The sequence below is a fragment of the Sinocyclocheilus rhinocerous genome, unplaced genomic scaffold (assembly GCF_001515625.1).
Source record: "Sinocyclocheilus rhinocerous isolate Xijiao unplaced genomic scaffold, SAMN03320098_v1.1 scaffold752, whole genome shotgun sequence".
In the NCBI taxonomy this organism is placed as follows: Eukaryota; Metazoa; Chordata; class Actinopteri; order Cypriniformes; family Cyprinidae; genus Sinocyclocheilus; species Sinocyclocheilus rhinocerous.
In genome coordinates this window covers 76705-96719 of record NW_015639777.1, presented here as the reverse complement: position 1 = coordinate 96719, position 20015 = coordinate 76705, and the positions used below count along the sequence as shown (strand labels likewise).

At 39.7% G+C, this 20015-nt stretch overlaps 2 protein-coding genes across 2 annotated transcripts in view; one reads left to right on the top strand and one right to left on the bottom strand.

Annotated features, from left to right (window-relative positions):
• LOC107751901 (dynein heavy chain 5, axonemal-like) overlaps window positions 1-8954 on the top strand; it is a 122326-nt gene extending 113372 nt beyond the window's left edge. Inside the window, exons 77-79 of the mRNA XM_016567673.1 lie at window positions 1213-1365; window positions 6388-6619; window positions 8182-8954. Of these exons, the coding sequence (XP_016423159.1) occupies window positions 1213-1365; window positions 6388-6619; window positions 8182-8333 (537 nt within the window). The 3' untranslated portion in view covers window positions 8334-8954. The remainder of the gene's footprint in view (window positions 1-1212; window positions 1366-6387; window positions 6620-8181) is intronic.
• Window positions 8955-10635: 1681 nt separating this feature from the next.
• The window catches only part of LOC107751899 (adenylate cyclase type 2-like), a 16547-nt gene continuing 7167 nt past the window's right edge, over window positions 10636-20015 (bottom strand). The window contains exons 13-19 of the mRNA XM_016567672.1: window positions 17052-17189; window positions 16520-16591; window positions 15916-16062; window positions 15540-15647; window positions 15210-15324; window positions 14772-14896; window positions 10636-11020 (exon numbers count right to left, since the gene is read on the bottom strand). Of these exons, the coding sequence (XP_016423158.1) occupies window positions 10868-11020; window positions 14772-14896; window positions 15210-15324; window positions 15540-15647; window positions 15916-16062; window positions 16520-16591; window positions 17052-17189 (858 nt within the window). The 3' untranslated portion in view covers window positions 10636-10867. The remainder of the gene's footprint in view (window positions 11021-14771; window positions 14897-15209; window positions 15325-15539; window positions 15648-15915; window positions 16063-16519; window positions 16592-17051; window positions 17190-20015) is intronic.

Sequence of the window (20015 nt, the reverse complement as noted above, 5' to 3'; positions counted from 1 at the left end):
ATAAATAGTATATATATATATATATATATATATATATATATATATCCTTATCTATTTCCTATTATATCCTATTTATTATTATGTCCAATTTATTATTTGATTTTTTTTTAAATATGCTATTTAAAAATAGGAAAATGGACTCGCTAGAATTTAAGGGCCAGATTTACTAAATGTGTAAAATGGGCAAAATAGCATGAGATCACAATCCCATAAAAGTCCCGATGGGAGTAGAAAGTTCTGCAGGGGATCTGCTGGCAATGTGTAAATTAAAGAACACAGACAAAGCCAGCTCATTTCCATAATGAACAATGCAATCTACCAAGAGCAGCACAAATTAATGTAGGACCAAAGATAATCAGGTGCGGGAAATGTGCTAACAACACAGGTGCAAAATTGGTTAAGACACGCTTCTTTGGGCCGTTAAATAATGGTGCAAATACTAGTAAACTGACTACTACAAACCTAGTAAATCACCTTGCATGGTTAATTTAAATACTGTCCTCCCATGAATTTTGTGTCTGAATGGGAACCTCTTACAAATGCATATGCAGTAAAGCCATTTTCATCACAAATTTTTCACTGTGTGTCTTTAGTAAATCCTGACAGTAGTTTTTTTTTTTTTTTTTTAATGCCAGAAGAGGGTTTGCACTGGCGCAAATCTGTCCGTAATTGTTTTTGTCTTGTATGATGGATGTCATTTTAAAAAATGAATTTAAGAATTTAAGTAATACACTAAAAAACTTGCCCTCTTTTATTGCTCCTAAATGTCATCCTTATAATCAACCTATCAGTGTCAAAACATGAAAATGCTATTGCTTTGTTGTATGTCTTATCACTGAGTCTAATATGCTAATTTATGGAATATGAATAAGTGCAAATGCGATTGGAGAGTTTCTGAGAAGGAACAATTTTTTTAGTGAATAAAGACTTATTTTTCGACCTGTTACACACACAAAGAGCTGTTTTATATCATTTTTATGGTGGTTATTAATAGTTTTTATGCTTTGATAGCCCAGAGCAGAATGAAAACCCTGTCTTGTGTGTATCTGCATGTGTCGGTTGTTCAACCATGTGGATATGCCTTCAGCATCTCTATGAGATCTGGATTGGCTAAGTATTACTCTATCCTTTCTTTGTACATGTTAACTGTGGTTCCACTTAGGTGACTTTCTGTGTGTGTGTGTGTGTGTGTGTGTGTGTGTGTGTATGCAGGCCTCCTGGGCTTCCACCACGTTGGGGTTTTGGTTCACAGAGTTGCTGGAGCGGAATCGGCAGTTCCACTCTTGGGTTTTTGAGGGACGACCCAACTGCTTTTGGATGACAGGCTTCTTCAATCCACAGGGGTTCCTGACAGCTATGAGACAGGTTGGTAACTATCACACAAACACTTCTGCTAAACTTACACTTGTACTCGTTCCCCTCCTGATGTTTTGAGCTGATCAAATAAGTTTCCCTTTACCACAAAAGCCATTTTAAAGGGGTCATATGACGTTGCTAAAAAAGAACATTAAAACTAACGACATTATTTACTGTCTTTACATTTATTTTGAAAGATGAAGCTCGCGATTATGGTAAGGGGCGTTACATTTCTGACGAGTTTCACATCGGAAAGGCATTTATTTTCAATAAAAATTAAGGAAATAATCAAAAAGTGTAAAATAAAGTATTGGGTAGGATTAGGGTAGGTGTAGGGAGGGTTCCCTTTCAGACGGTCACGTTCGACGTTACATCAGAACAGACTGACGAATGGGGTCTCGCCCCAATCACCTTTAAGTGGTAACAGAACGAGCCAATGGTACGCTGAGTTCCTTGGTCTACGGAATTTGCATCGCGAGCTCCGCCCTGCTGTGTGGGTATGTAAGGAGCAGCGCGAGCAACTCGCATTCAAGCTTTCACTTCGGAGCCGAGCACATCTCTCTGCTGGTATCACCGGAGTGTTTTGCAACGAGTCTTCAGTGGTGTTGGTGCGATTCTGCGGTTCGTTGAAGAACTTCCTGCTTCTTCTTTCCAGCTCCTGCGTTCCCCTGAGCGCTTCAGCACCTCTGAAAGAGCTTATTTCCTCTGAAAGAGTATACGGGTTGTGTTTGCGTCTTTTTAAAGATGTCATACCGCCCGTGCGTTTCTGGGTGCGGTCGATATATGGCTCCTCGTGACGGCCACGATCGCTGTGTCACATGTCTGGGCTTTCAGCACGCTGAGGCTGCCTTCGTGGATGATTCATGTTCTCATTGTGGGGACATGACTATCTCTGCGTTAAGATCGAGACTCGATTACCTTAAACGGTATAGAGTCCCCTCTGCCACAACCCAATCTAGTTCCTCTTCCCATAAGAGGGCTACTTTGGCTGGTGGCCAGGGTGATCTGAGGGTTACGGTGTGGGCTTCCCCAACGAGACAGCCTCCTCGGGCCGCACCCCCCTCACAAACACTGCAGCCTGTGGAGCCTCCGGTTGAGCTTGCTGGGCCCTCTCAACAGGATCCCAGCATCTCATTCTGGGCTCAGGAGGATGACCAAATGTCGATCACATCACAAAGCGGGCTTGAGTCCTCGGGAGATGAGGATTCGGCTGCATTGCCTCCCTCTGGGAGGCCAGCGTTGCCTGAGTCTAATCCCGAGCTAACGGGCATGCTTTCCCAGGCAGCTGAGAGCATCGGGCTCGAGTGGAATCCTCCACCCTGTCCCGAACGCCCGAGGCTGGACGATTGGTTTCTGGGGGCTGCACGCGCTGATCGCCAGCGTCCCACTCCGGTTCCTTTCTTCCCGGAGGTGCATCAGGAAGTTACCAGTTCGTGGAAGGCACCTTTAACTGCCCGAGACCGTTCTGGTGCTACCTCCGCCTTCACTGCCCTCGATGGCGGGGTGGCCAAAGGGTATGCGGGGATACCCCCAGTGGAGTGCTCAGTTGCGATGCAATTGTGTCCTAGGAGTGCCTCCGCCTGGCGTGGTGGTCACAAGCTCCCGTCCAAAGCCTTTATGTTCTCATCCACGCTTGTGCCCATAAAACATATTCTGCCCCGGCGGCCCGCTGCTGCCTCCACACTGCCGCCGGCTCAGCCACCTTAGCCTGCTCGTCGCCGAGGGCGCCCCTCTGCGGTCTCCTCCACTCCTGCTCAGCCACAGCAGCAGCCTCCACCCCGGCCGCTGTTGGCAAAGGGCGTGACCCTGTTGGCAAAGGGCGTGCCTTGAATCGAGCTCTTCACAGACTTCCGTTCAAGATGTTAACGCCCAAACGCATTTTCGAATGTATTCGTCCCATGGATTGGTTTGCAGCGATCGACCTGAAGGACGCCTACTTTCATGTCTCCATTCTTCCTCGACAAACCGTTTCTTCGGTTTGCTTTTGAGGGGCAGGCATATCAGTACAAAGTTCTCCCATTTGGGTTGGCCCTGGATGGTGGGCAAGGATGCTCCTATCATGCACACGGAGGTCGCGACTCTGCTGGCAAAGTGCGAGATAGAACTGGTCCCTCCAGCCAACATGAAGTCTGGCTTCTACAGCCCCTACTTCATAGTACCCAAGAAAACAGGTGGGTTACGGCCAATCCTAGACTTTCATGCCTTGAATCGAGCTCTTCACAGACTTCCGTTCAAGATGTGAACGCCCAAACGCATTTTCGAATGCATTCGTCCGATGGATTGGTTTGCAGCGATCGACCTGAAGGATGCATACTTTCATGTCTCCATTCTTCCTTGACACAGACCGTTTCTTCGGTTTGCTTTCGAGGGGCAGGCATATCAGTACAAAGTTCTCCCATTTGGGTTGGCCCTGTCTCCCCACGTCTTTACGAAGGTCGCGGAGGGAGCTCTGGTTCCTCTCCGGGAGCAAGGTGTCCAATGTTCGCGCAGCTTACGAGCGAGCGCACACAGTCACTGCTGAATTGCCTGAGTCAATTCAAAGGCAAGAGAGCGGTTCCACTGAAACTATTTCAGAGGCTCCTGGGGCATATGGCATCCGCAGCAGCGGTCATACCGCTCGGGTTGCTTCATATTAGACCGCTTCAGCACTGGCTTCATGGCCAAGTCCCGAGATGGGCATGGCAACAGGGCACGCTCCGCGTGACCATCACTCCGGCCTGCCGCCGAACCTTCACCCCGTGGTTGGACCTCACGTTGGACCTACGGGCTGGTGTTCCCCTAGAACCAGTGTCCAGGCATGTTGGGGTGCCATGTGCAACAGACATGCTGCGTCAGGCTCCTGGACGAGACCCGACTTCTGTGGCATGTCAATTGCCTCGAGTTGCTAGCAGTATGGCTTGCTCTGCACCGCTTCAAGGCCCTGCAGAAGGACAAGCACGTTCTGGTCCGTACGGACAACACTGCAACAGTAGCATACATCAACCGTCAGGGCGGTGTACGCTTCTGTCGCATGTCGCAACTCGCTCGCCATCTCCTCTTGTGGAGTCAGAAGCATCTGAGGTCGCTTCGTGCCATTCACATCCCGGGCAGGCTCAATCATGCAGCCGACGAGCTCTCAGGACAGCAGTCTCGCCCCAGGGAATAGAGACTCCATCCCCAGTCGGTTCAGCTGATTTGGGAACGCTTTGGAGACGCTCAGGTAGACCTGTTTGCCTTTCCAGACAATTCCCACTGCCAGTTGTTTTACTCCCTGACCGAGGGTACCCTTGGCACGGACGCTCTGGCACACAGCTGGCCGCAGGGCTTTCGCAAGTGTGCGTTTCCCCCAGTGAGCCTTCTTGCACAGACGTTGTGCAAAATCAGGGAAGACGAGGAGCAGGTCCTCATGGTTGCACCTTATTGGCCAACCCGGACCTGGTTCTCCGAACTTGTACTCCTCATGACAGTCCCTACCTGGCCAATCCCTCTGAGGAAGGACCTTCTTTCTCAGAGGTGGGACACCCTCTGGCACCTACGTCCCGATCTTTGGAACCTACATATGTGGGTTCTGGACGGGTCATGGAAGGTTTAGGTACCTTGCCACCTCAGGTGGTAGCTACCATCACTTCGGCTAGGGCCTCGTCTACCAGACACGCCTATGTTCTGAAGTGGAACCTCTTCGTCACTTGGGTCTTCACGTCGAGAAGACCCCTGGAAATGCCCGATCGGGTCAGTGCTTTCCTTTCTTCTGGAAGGTTTGGAACGAAGGCTGTCTCCTTCCACCCTGAAGGTCTATGAGGCTGCCATTGCGGCTCACCACAATCCTGTTGATTCTGTTACGGAGGCCAGCAGAAGGGAAAGGCTGTCTCCAAGCAGAGGTTATCCCACTGGATAGTGGATGCTATTGTCTTGGCTTATCAGGTTCAAGACCTGCCATGCCCCCTAGGGGTGAGAGCTCACTCAACTAGGAGTGTGGCTTCCTCCTGGGCGCATGGTGCCTCGCTAACAGACATCTGTAGAGCTGCGGGCTGGGCAACACCTTTTGCGAGATTCTATAATCTCCGTGTAGAGCCCGTGTCCTCCCATATACTTGCCCCTTCGGGCCAGTAAACAGGACCTGCTCGGTGTCACAGCCCCTCTCTGGCCAGTCCATGGAAGGTTTAGGTACCTTGCCACCTCAGGTGGTAGCTACCATCATTTCGGCTAGGGCGAAGGTGCCTCCATGTGTTGTGGTTCCCCTCTTGGGCAATCCCACGTGTGTATTTCCACAGTAAGTCTCTCTCGGCAGCATGTGTCTCTCCCTTGGCAAGCCACCCTTGCCATCTCTGAAATTGAAACATATCCACCCTGCGGGCTGGGTACCTCAGAGATTCATATGTATCACTGCTACGCTGGTTAATATGTGCTTTGTTAGACCTCCTACGAGCAGGCAGCCTGTTAGCATACTTCCAGCTGGAATATGCTACCCAGTGTGTTCGGTGTTAGGTATAGCCCTTCACTCGTACTGGCTTCACGACAGGGTGCTATCACTTACGCAGGTCACTGGAAGACAGCCATTGTGGCGTTTTGGAAAGGACCCCATTCATCAGTCTGTTCTGACGTAACGTCGAACGTGACCGACTAAAAGGGAACGTCTAGGTTACGTATGTAACCCTCGTTCCCTGAAGGAGGGAACGGAGACGTTACGTCACTTTGCCACAATTGCTGTTCTGCTGAACGGCTGGGTCACATGACTCGGCTCCTCAGCGAAGACTTGAATGTGAATTCCTCGTGCTGCTCCTTATATACCCACACAGCGGGGCGGAGCTTGCAATGCAAATTCCGCAGACCAAGGTACTCAGCGTACCATTGGCTCGTTCTGTTACCACTCGAAGGTGATTGGGCTCTCGGGCGAGACCCCATTCGTCAGTCTGTTCTGACGTAACATCTCCATATATATATATATATATATTTATTTATTTATTTATGTAGATTGACATGAGATTTTTCATTCATTTTGAGTGATTCAATAATAAGTTACAAGCACTACATGTTAATCATTTAACTTGACAGGAGATCACTCGTGCTAACAAGGGGTGGGCGTTGGACCGTATGGTTCTGTGTAATGAAGTTACAAAATGGATGAAGGATGACATCACACAACCTCCTGCAGAGGGGGTGTATGTTTATGGTCTCTACCTGGAAGGGGCCGGCTGGGACCGCAGGAACTGCAGGCTCATTGATTCCAAACCCAAAGTACTGTTTGAGATGATGCCTGTGGTCAGGATGTACGCAGAGAATAATGGTATTTTTTTTTCTATTTTCATTTTTTGCTGATTTTATGCACCTGATAGTAATCATTGTAGCTGATACAGCCAAGACACATGAATTAAAAGGAGGATTTCCATATGCCATACAGAGTATATTTTATTTCTTTTTAGGTAATGTAACGTTCTCTACTAATATTGGCACCCTTGGTAAATATGAAGAGAAGTAAAGGTGAATATTTGTAAATGCTGTTTATCTAAGTTTCATTACAAAAACCTAACTATTAATTAAAGTAAATTATTGAAAATAAATAAATAAATAAATCCAAAACATAGAACACTGTACTTAACCCTGGGCTATCATCATTCTAAACCCGCTTTTGACCCCGGGTAAAGGTACATTTCACACATGGAAACTTTGGAAGTGGGGTTAGCACTGCTTTTTATCCAGGGTTATGAAACCCTGCTTTTGCTTTTGCAGTGTTAACCCTGCATTGTGGTGCCAAATTTACACTTTGCGAAATGATGTAGCATCTATACAGCTAGATGCTTAGCAAGAGACAACTAATTATATGCCTTATGCTTTTGACAGTCCCAGAAACACTGTGCATTGAATAAACGCTTTAGCATTTGAGGGGAAATGGTGTCAAATGGTGACGGAAAATGTTTTATTACCTTTACAGTCCACCAAAAAGTTCATTCAGGAAAATCTTACAGTCTGCAATAGATAATATGAGGATGTGCGATGCTAGCGCCGTTATGTAAACCGCTTGCGTTCTGTGTTCATCAAATCAATGACACAAGCACTGCAAATATGCAAATAAGCTTAAACCAGGGTTTAGGAATGTACAGTGTGAAACCCTGAATGTACAGTGTGAAACTGTACCCAGAATTGTTTCTTAACTCCAGGTAAATTATGCGAGACATGAATAAAGATTTTCTGTTATGTACTAAAATAATTAACACTTATAAACATAATAAACACTAGCCAGTATGTGTTCTGCACATCAATGCTCTGGTGTCAACCTAAATGACTATTTAAACAATATATTTATATATATATATATATATATATATATACAGTGGTGTGATTTCTGATTTCTTATTTTTTTGCATGTTTGTCACACTTTAATGTTTCAGATCATCAAACAAATTTAAACTTTTTCACACCACTGTATATATATATAATTATTTAAAAAAAAAATTTTTTTGTTGTTTTTTTTTTTAAGGCAAGTGTCATTTGCTTTTAGACAAGCAAACAAAACAGGTTTAAACCAAAAACCATAATTTTTGATTAGACAAATAGACCATTAGACCATATACATTTATTCATGGCTTTGATCATATTTACTAAGTGTGCCAATATTTGGGCACTGTGTGTTAATTTCCAGTGAGTGAATTGTTATTTTAGCCTAAATTAATGTGATTGGGACAAATGTAATCTATGCAGTGGATTAACATTTGCAAGTAAGAGTTTTACCTTATACACAAATATATATATATATATATTTTTTACTTTTTAACGTTCCAGATAAAAAAGTATATATATTTTAGTAAAGCATGCAAAACCTAATTGCTAACTTACTGTATCTTTCCTAAGGTGTCAAAGATCCTCGCTTGTACTCATGTCCAATATATAAAAAGCCTGTTCGAACAGACCTGAACTACATCGCAGCTGTTGACCTGAGAACCAGTCACCCCCCAGAATACTGGATCCTGAGAGGAGTGGCCCTCCTGTGTGACGTCAAATAATAGTCTTTTAAAATAATTGTATACAAATGTAGATGTCTGTCTGGTCTCTTTCTGTATTTTAACTGATGATTACCCTGAACACCTGAATAAATAAACATGCACAGCTGTCTGTAGCACCATACATAAGACCCTTAGAACCACAGCAAGTGCCTTGACATCTAAACCTGTAAATCCATCATAAATATTGTCGTCGTACACCGTCATATGGTTTTCTGAGTGCCTCTCAAGACAATCTGCTGGGTCTTGTCTTTAATCCAAAGGTTCATGCATTTAAAGGCCAAATGTAAGCCTGCTGATTAACAGCCCAGTTGAAGCGTACTCATGCTTGTCCTACAGTAAACACTCTCAGGTGTACAAGTCAAAGTTTATCCATCTGAACTATGGAAGAGTTTCATTTTTAGCAGCTTCTGTGAGGGACTATCCAGGGTGTTTTCCTGCTTATGGTCTGAGAGACAATTTATTCTGCAGATGCAGTCTAATGTGTAAAATTAATGTCAGAATATGATTTTCAGATTCAAGTTATTTTCCTTCTGAACCAAACAGACGTGTCACCCAAAATTATTTTTGACAAATATCATCATAGCACTGAAAAGAAAACCACGCAAGTTTGAGAACATGGGTCTGTACCACAAAGAGAAACAAATTCAGGTTATTGGATTGATTGCAAGTTGCCAAAATTGATTTTGTAATTGTACCTTAGGAAGTGAGGCATTTTGACAAGATACAATTACAAGGCGATTCCCCAAAGTCAGCGTACAGAGCTTCTTAGATGATCATCTGACAAAAAAAAATCTAAATCTCTTGAATGCTCAATTGTAAAGAATTAAATTCTGTCCATCTAGCAAACTATTTATTTGTGAAGTATGCTTTAATTCGAAGCGTCAGAGACAGGGAATGACTGCTTCAGAGATTCAAATTGGTGATACAGGCCCCAGGAAATTAGAATACAGAAATGTACGATTTTTTTTTTTTTTTTGTATGCTGGTTTTAATGTTTGTAAAGACAGTTTACAATTTGATTTCTTGAAATAAATGATAAAATGATATACAAGACAATTTAAATTTTGTCATTTCTCATTGAAATTTGATTTCATTAAATTATCTTGTCAGCATCTTGTGACTCGGGCCAGCACTGAGTCCCGACTGAGCCAGTGAGACCTTTCTGTGTTGAGTTTGCATGTTCTTTGTTGTCATGGGTTTCCATGGGTGCTCCAGTTTCCCCCACAATGTCTGTGAGGGACTATCCAGGGTGTTTTCCTGCTTATGGTCTGAGATCCCTGTGACCCTACTTACAATGGAAAATAGATACATCTAGTGACTAACTTCTAACTTAAATTGTGCACAGTTTAGAACCAGAGACACACAGCCACCCTAACTCTATTAAAGCCTACTGTTATCATATTTGATACACACATTTCTAAGGTCTCTAAATTTTCTACATGATCAAACCTTGGCTGACAAACCTGTAGTACACAATCTACATGCCCTCTAATAGGGTTTACATTTTTAAAGTAAAAGGCCTTTTAGTATAATTCTAAAAACTTCCTTCAGGCTTTTGAGGATCATTTATTTGGCTTGTTCGACTCTCAATCATCATTGTATTGCATTGTGTTTTATGTTTTGCCCCCACAATAAAAAACTACCGAGATTTGATCATATAACTAAGATTTTGTCTAAAGATTTAATAAACTCTTCCTACTATTATTTCATATGCCAGGCTTTACAGAGTTAAGACCCCTTTCATTTGGCCAACTACAACTGAACAATAAATACATTAAGGGATAAATATAAAGTTCAGAAAAAAATACTTTTTTACAGCTGTTTTAGCTGATTTTTTGTCCACTTGTGACAATAATAAAACAGAGAAAATATACAAACACCACTCAGGACTTGATGGCAGTGGTCCACTGATCAAAGAAGTTGCACAGAGGTTGCAAAGAACAACTTTGTACACCTTATGTTAATTAAATGTGTGAAGGGGGAATAAAAGTATTTTCTTTATGAATGAAAACATGAAACAGACACTGATATAGAATACTATATTGCATTCACAACTCACATAGGGATATGTCCCTACTTTCCAAAGCTACATCTATATGCCCTTGGTGTAAATATGTGACACATCATGCACAGCATGTTAGTGACACAACACAGAAACGTCTAAGTGCTAGCTTATTCCTGTAATATGTAACTACAGTATATCAAAAACTCAATGTCTTAAAAATAAAGATGCCCTCAGAAAGACAATTACATATAAAATTTAATGAAGATTTAAAAAAAGAAAAAGTAAGTAAAGCAATGGCATTAAAACATCAAAACACTTTTTGTTGTATTTGATTTTCATACAAAATAATTGCTACCATAATTACAGTAGTACCCTGTGCACAAACCCTGCCTATGAGATACAGTAGAAATGGTATCACTTTCAATACATTCAATACTCCGTGCATCTAAACTAGGCACAGTTATTTACAAATGTCTCTTTTATTCCCGTTTGTGGATGTTTTCAGTTCATTGCACATTTGTTGCTATGATTCATGGCATTACATTCCCCTGGGATAAAGACCGGCTCATCTCAGTATGGACGAAGTATGTTTTGAGCTCTCCTTTCCCTTTTACATTTATAATTCCTCTGCATGTGCACATGTAGCCTAATGTCTGCAAGATACGACTCGTCTCTTCTGTAACCTGCAGACACACACACACAAAGGAATTAAATGGATTAATGAGTCACTGTACTGCACGTTGTTCAAAGCATGAGCATTCTCCTAACTAGAATGCCACTGGTTTTACACAGAATTAATTTTATTGTAATCAAACATCTCGTAAAAGGAGTTGAGGCAATTTAAAAATTAAAAACCAATAAAGCAAACAATGGTTCTTTACAGTTAATAATAATAACAATAATAAATATAGCTGCAAGCAGCAATTAAGGGGCCAAGCACAACCAAGGCAAAATGAGGAGCTAAGCATGGCATGGAGCATCAGACCAACTGCAACAATGAGTACTTAAAGCCAATTTAGGATGATTTTAGTGAAAATGGCTGAAAAATTATAAATATAAATCACTAGTAATATGATTTACTGGTTTATGACAGGAAGTTCGGCCGATTATGGCATAATTGGTATAAATGAAAACCAATATAGCAAACAATGGTTCTTTACAGTTAATAATAATAACAATAATAAATATAGCTGCAAGCAGCAATTAAGGGGCCAAGCACAACCGAGGCAAAATGAGGAGCTAAGCATGGCATGGAGCATCAGACTAACTGCAACAATGAGTACTTAAAGCCAATTTAGGATGATTTTAGTGAAAATGGCTGAAAAATTATAAATATAATCACTAGTAATATGATTTACTGGTTTATGACAGGAAGTTCGGCCGATTATGGCATAATTGGTATAAATGTTCTCGGTATGATCCAAGGAATCTATCAAGACCAGTCACATGACAATAGATAAAAATCTTAGAAAGCTATTAGCGTTTTTTGAAATTTCATTATAATTTTTGACCACAAGCTGACATCACACTTTTTGAGTACCTTCAGGGCATGGTGCTGAAGACACATATTGAGTTTTGCAGCAATACGTCAATACGTTCATAAAATATTAAATTTTTTAACTAAATTCAAAATGTCCGACACCCAAAATAGCCAACATAGGAAAATTGGGTATCTTTCGACTCGGCATGCTGTTCTGAATCTAAATAGACAAGTCTTGTGATTTTTGGCAAAAGCATTCATTTGGCAAAAGCGGTCATTACCATTTTTCATACCTCCAGACCACTAGGTGGCGCTGCGGCGAAACTGTGCAAGTAACCTCAGGTCATGATTATCATAAGACACACCAGGATTGGTCTTGATATGACAAAGCGTTGGAGAGAAATAGCCCCATTTCCGATTTGCTGAGCTTTTCATCAAATTCGTTTACACGGTTTTTGAGAACGGATGGGGGTATCAAACAGCTTTTGATAACTTTTTGCCAGCATGGTCTGAAGATGATCTGAGACAATTTTAGTGAAAATCAGACAAACAAACCGTCTAGGACAAGTTCGAAAATGTAGGTTTTTCGATCTATTCAAAATTGTGAAAAATCTTGACCAGTAGAATTTTTAATTTTGGTGTCCATTCAACTCTGCATGAGCCAAGGAATCGGAGGAAAAATTCTTATTTTTTTTTTCTAGACCTTACGGTTGAAAAGTTATTAGCATAAACATGAGTGCAAATTTGGACAAGTGGTGGCACTAGAGAGTTTGAATAAGAGACACCAAATTTGCTGTGGTTAATGTTGAGATTGTCCTCTATCAGTGTGACAAACTTCAAAACTTTCCTGCAAGTGGTTCTATGGGCTGCATGGGCTGGCATAGACTTCCAGAGCGGAAGAAGAAGAAGAAGAAGAAGAAGAAGCACTTTAAGGCATTTAAGCACATATGAAAAGATATACATATTATTTAGCAAGCCTGTAACCACCTAAATCAATGATTTTGGCAAATCCAGGTAATTTGCCATAGGAAAAAAATATGATTTCTAACGTTTATGCTGTTATAGCGCCACCTATGGTCGAATTTCCATAAAACTTTGCATGCTTGTTTAGAACCATCTGTCACATGTGCTCACCTAGTTTCATGAAGTTTTGAATTTTAATTTAGGATATATAGGCTTGGGTATATTTGGCCACACTCCTTTTAAAAATGACCCTCTTATAGCTAAACAAAGTGTAAAGTTGAACCTTTAAATATATATATATATATATATATATATATAAAATCATTGACCTACAGAATCCAGAGAATTGTACTGCCGCATGTACTCACCCAGTTTTGTGAAGTTTTGAGTTTTTACTTTATAGGCTTTGGGGGTATATTTGGCCACACCCATTTTCTAAATGACCCTGTTATAGCTATCCAAAGGGGAAAGTTCAACATTTTTTGATTATTATTGACTTAGAGAGTCCAGAGAACTGTACTGCAGATTTTTTTATTTTTAGGTTAAGTGTAATACCTAGGAGTACAGTAGTTCGCAAAAGTATTTTTTTTTAATAATGTCAAATATTTAAAGAAGAATTTGATTGACAGCAGTGGTCCTAGAGTCAAAGTTGTTCAGAATGAGGAGATCGATCGTACGATGTGAAGATCTAGTGTATGTGTAAATGTATGAACATTTTCTGCAATTTGAGGTAATTTACCATAGAAATACAGTGTTTTTAAAGTATTTTTAACTGTTATAGCGCCACCTGTGGTCCGATCTCCATAAAACTTAGCATGCTTGTTTAAAATCAGATTGGGTTCACCTAGTTTTGTGAAGTTTTGAGTTTTCATTTAGGCTTTATCCACCTTTTTCTTCAACGCAGAAGTAAGTCTATAGGTTCATTAGCCGCTATAGGTAAATAACGAGGAGAATAACAACGTGCAGTAAACGGTAAAACTGTTTGCACTACAAACCAGTGTGTTCATAATTAAGATAATACATTAAAATAATACGATAAGACACACCAACTTTCAATATCAAGCAGCAAAACGAACTGTTTTGTTCAGCTAAAAATAGCTGGACAGAGTGGACGCAGATGAGACCGGAAGCCAGACCTATAGAATTTACAAATGGCCGCGCCCATTTTTACGACAAGAAAAAGGTGGATAGGCTTTCGTGTATATTTGGACACACCCCTTTTCTAAACAACCCCGTTATAGCTAACCAAAGGATAAAGTTCAACTTTTTTTTTTTGATAATTATTGACGTAGAGAGTCCAGAGAATTGTACTGTAGTAGTTTTTTCGAGATCGAGAAAAAAACCTAGGACTAGTTCGCAAAAGTAGGTTTTTTACATAGCAATTATTTAACAAACGATTTGATTGACAGCAGTGGTTCTAGAGGCAAAGTTGTTTGGAATGAGTAGGTCTATCATATGATATGAATATCGTGTGTATGTGTGAAAAACCGTGCAATATCCAATTGTTTATGCCCTTGAAAAAATGTGATATCGCCCCCCAGTGGTCGATTCCTTCGTTTTTTTTTTTTGATAGTCATTGATATTCACTCTCCAGAGAATCTTTCTACACTGGTTTGGTTCCAAACAGGCGAAAAACTTAGGACTAGTTTGCAAAAGTAGGCAGTGTGAGTACTACCATCCCTCCAAGTTTCAAGTCTCTACGACTTACGGTTTGGTCTGCCCGATCAGTTTTATGTGGAGATTGATGATCCTAGGCCATTGTAACAATTACAATGGCCTTCGGTGCTTGGCCCCTAATACCGTATTGTCCCGAATAGAAGACGATATTTTTTTCTTGGAAATACATCTGAAAAAACGCGGTCGTCTTATATTTAGGGTCTAGACGAAAGCCTTTTTTCAAAAGGTACATCTGGAAAAAGGGGGGTCGTCTTATAATCAGGGTCGTCTTATATTCGGGCCAATACGGTAATAATAATAATAATAAATCTTACCTGTATTTTGCCCAGCACTCCTGTGCTGTCCATTCTGCTTGCTACATTCACTGTGTTGCCCCAGATGTCATACTGGGGCTTCTGAGCTCCAATCACCCCAGCTATCACAGGTCCATGATTAATACCTGCAGATGGGGATATACAGGTTATTGTAGTATGCCAAATTTCATGTATTGCTGTCCAATTGAAATGAAGATACAGTATTATTTGACTCTTTTACTATAATGCATAGTATATTACTTCCATCAAGAGCCACTTAAAGACACTTAGGATTATTAAAAAGATGCTTAATTATTTTTGAATATTAAGATTTAAAATTATTTTTGAAAAGAGACAGCCACCGCATTACCATATCATCTACATGAGCTGTTTTTGCTTGGACCATGATAATCATCACTTGTAGCTATATATACTGTAATCTTTTGAATTTTCACTCACCCACTCTGAATTTGAAGTCATTGAAGGAATGTTTATTGATGACATCCAGCTTCCCCACCAGTGCAAAGGCAAACTCCACCATAGTACCAATGTGCATGTACTGCCTGTCATGCTCCTATATATATATATATATATATATATTTAAAAAAATCTTTATTCGAAGGGTAGAGTTGGACCACCAAAATTTTACAAGAATTAAAAGAAAATTATTTTAGATTAATAAAAGTACACAGAGTCAAATAAATAAATAATCAGGATGCAAACTGCAGCTGATTCACATGAAAGATTTGTAAAATTTCACAGATGACTGATTGCACACATTTCTGATACCTGTATATATTCTGGTCCTGGTGTGGCATTAAGCCCAGTGGCTGCCATATATGTGCTTCCAATGGTCTTTATCTTCTCCACTCCACTAAACTTTGGCTTAGAGAGCAACTACACAGGAAAGACAACATAACCATAGCAAAGTTAACATCAAACAACCATCAAAACTGCTTTGTGAAAAAGGATTGCATCATGGTAATAACATTTATTTTTGACATACTAAGATGAATTTCATGGGCTAATGCAATTCCATAGCAAGCAAGCAGAATTTGCACACTACGGTAAGTTCAAAGTACACTTCAATATGAAAAAAGTTAAAGAGTAAAAAAGGAAACAACTTTTTTTTTTCTACAAAGTACCCAAAGAAGCAATACGTTACCTCATCAAAGTCTGCAATGATTTCGTTGAGTAGTCTGAGGCACTCAAGTCCCTCCTTGTTTACATCTGATTCTGTGTAGAACTCTTTGAAGTCCGGGATAGAAGCAAACATCACACACACCAGGTCATATGATTGGTGATACAGATCCTGTCATTCACAGAGAAAAGGAAACTCAGCCACGCATATCCAAGGACTGACTTTCGAACAGACAGCATTATTTAAAAGTTATAATCTCAAAATATTTTTTTTTTCAAAGCTATAATTTAAACAGAAGAAAACAACAACTGTCAGTTGTCAAGCACTTCCAAGCATCTCAATTCAAGTTATTGCTAGATGTGCTTTTAATCTCATTACCTATAGTCCTTCAAGTACAAAAAGTGTGTCTGTGCTGGTTAAGTATATACTTTTAAGTATGATGTAAGCCAGTATGAAGGTATGAAGACAACATTTGTAGTGCAAGAGTCTCTTTTCTGAATATATACCACAGTATTGTGGTTACTTTGAAGTATGGAAGCTCATACTATTTTAACCATGTGAATTTGGGGTGCATACAAATTGTAGTATAGGCTAGATCTTTAGTTGTTCTTTCTATCTACATTCTTACCTCGTTCTTCCAGTTCCTGGCCAGAAAGTGCTCTGCTACATGGGCTGGCAGAACGTTTTCCAGCAGAACACGATTAAGATAGAGAGAGAGAGAGAGAGAGAGAGTGTTATCGATAGTTATCGCAATTAAGTTACATCACAGTGACATATTCTGTTCTTTAAATTATATGTACACTGTATGTACAATTCTCACACGGTTGGTGAGAATCCTAATTAGATTTTTTTTTTTTTATGACAGAAAAATATAAGATTGAAATCGACAAATTTGTTTCATGTTTGTTTACAAACAGTGACATATGCCACAAATGGAATGGCCAAATCTGGAGGCCAAACAGCCCTCTGCAGCCAGGGCACAGATGGACACAAATCTCTGCCAAGAAACTCTGCAATAACGCATGTCAGACTACTGTGGTCAAGGCCCGTAATGTAATGTGTGTGTGATCCAATTAGGGAGCATCTCAGTGTCTTATTTGTATGACCATAAGCACAAAGGTATTCATTTGAAATTTCCTGGATCATTGTGGTTGACATACCATATTGAAGATGGCCATGATCAGAATGAGGGCTGTGGTTGCCATGGTGAGGGTGATGCGTGGCCAGGGCTTGTTGGCTATGATTCCTGAGGATCTAAGGATCCAGAACCAAGATGTGGAGGCCGTCTTATCGCAATGCTATTGTTGGTCAACATGAATAAAAATTAAATAAATAAATAAATAAAAATGCAGATAAAATCAGTAAAATCTTTTATTAATAGAATTAAAAATATGAACAGAAATTATGTCTCGTAACTAATTTGTCTTCAGTATAATTTATTATAATAAAATCATATATTAAATACGCAATAGACAGGGGTGCACATAAGTGGTATGCAGGTGCGCATGCGCGACCAAAATAAAAAATGCCCTGTGTAAATAAGTTCTGACCGCGCATTTGCTTACAGACATGGTTGACAGCTGTTAATGCACAATTACCATTTTAGATCGACAAACTGTAATACTGTACAAGATTTCTATTCAAACTGAATAGATAAATAAATCTAGGCTACCCGCTGCCGTTTTCAAAGCACAATGCAAAACTGTGACATTGCATTCACTGATGCTCTTCAGTCGTCTAAACGCGGAAGCGCATAAACTTACTTGCCGGCAACCCGCCAAAATAAAAGCCTGCTGATTTTAAGTTTGAAAATGATGAAAATTCATCTTTAAAAAATAAGTAAATATTAGCATTTTATTTTTAAGTTTACTATAAAATAGTTGTATTTGTATTTAATACTCCCATTTTATTTTAAAATATAATAGTATTATGACACTTTATTATTTAATTATTTTTGAAAAAACTAAATAAATAAAGTGCAACAATATTATCACTACGATTAATAATTTTTTTTATATAGTTGTATTTAATGTGTTACACTATGTGCAGTGTGAGGACCAAACCAAATATCCAGGTTCTCTTATGAGAACCAGGCTGAAAAACGTATGTGCACCCCTGGCAATAGAACATATATTGCATTAGTGCAATACTGAAAGATGTGGTTGGTTGGATGAATTGTATTGTGATATGCCTTGGGAAATCTGCATAACACATTCTCATCAGACTGTCATCACAAGGTCATGGTGGAGAACAAACACATGATTCACTTCATTTCACGCACCAGTTTTCTTTTCTTGTACATTTGGGAAATCTTACTGTGGTCGATGCTTTCGAAAATAATAAATAAAGCTACCTAAGAGCTGAGTCAAAATAACTATCACAGTATTAAACAAGCATAAGACCTTCCAAAATGTACACAATGAACATGACCTTAGCACCAACCTGAAAACATCAATTCTAAACTCTGTTATAATTTGTTACTTCTTTATACTGTAAGAACAAAGATCAATTAGATTTTAATGGAAGATTGTCAGTGATTATGTATAATATATAAATCATGATATATTGTCAGTGATTATGTATAATATATAATCATGATATATATCTAGATTCTTTCATCTAGTCCTTGCACTCTCAACAGATGAGGAATTTAGCAGTGACATATATTTGCGTTCTACACCACTTATTCTCAACTGGTGGGTTGGGACTGAAAAATGGGTGGGTGATTTGTTTTATTGGATACTGTGTGATAAATCAATTAACCATTAAGCGTGAGAAGTTAGAATCATAAAATAAATACAGAGTTCTGGCATTAAAACTCTAGATGGCGCAGTGCGATAGGTCTAACTCAATCTGACCTAATGACATCATTATCACATGGCACAGCTGATTGGTTCTCTCCTGTATCGGGTAGCCAATGAGCTCGCTGCTCAACATTCAAATATATGACTAGTGTTTGCTGTAGCAGTTGCAGCTTGCTTCAGAAACCATCCACCTTCCCCAGCTCCACCTGTATAGATCTGCTACGAGGTGATTCATGTACGCTATAAGGGGGTTATTTCATGTATGTTATATTTGCAGCAGCAATATTTCTTACATGCTCACAGCAGCATATTGTGGATATATTGGAAGTAGCAAATCTCGGTACTTGCTCTGTAGCAGCGTAGCAAATCTATTCCGCCAAGACCAAATGCATTAACATTGTCATGTATATTACCATGCCAATCCCTCCAAGGGTTGTCATGACAGAAATGTATTTATCAAGTTTTAAAAGGGAGAAAATGCTTCCCATATTTTTTCTTCTTCACTAAAGGCAGTAAGTCCAAAAAAAAATAATAATAATAAAAATTAAGGCAAAAGAAAATACAATCCATTAAACTACATTAATCACCGTTTACATTTTTGTCCAAAGTAAAATAGGGTCAAAACCACTGCTCTACCCTTGTTGTGAAAAATAAGTGTTTAATTGTGCTGAATCTACATGCACTTGGTTTTGTCATGGCCATGACATATAAACCTGTGGGTTAATATGTCATGAAAATATGTTGTGGCCACAAGATATTAAATTGCGGAAATGTCATAATATGTTGAGGCCATGACATTGTATTAACACACAGTATTAACTAGTGGCGGCCATGAAATCATTTTGTCGAGGTAAAGGAATCCTTATGTCATGGCCACACAATGTACAGTATAGACAGAATTAAAATGAAGTTTATTGCCAATAAATGTCGAAAGAATACATACATAAAATAATATAGGCCTACAAGAAAACATTTTCATCCATCCCATCCCACTTTTTAAATCCATTCACTGATTGTTTCTTTTTTATTTAATTTGTGTATATTATTATACTATTATTATTAAGTTCATTGTTATGTCCCCTTCATGTTATATATCTCTTTATTTAATTAATGTTCGGTATTATTATATTACTTAAAGTAGCTACCATATGTTTTGTAAATACTGTAAATGCCCAACAATGATGCTTATAAAGTAAAGACTGTATTTCTATAGGCGTATAGTCTGTGCCAGTATGTGACGATAAATAAGTGTCTATTTTCTTTCAAATCTCATCCCAAAGTCTTTTAAATTCATTCACTGGTATTTACGTTTTTTTTATT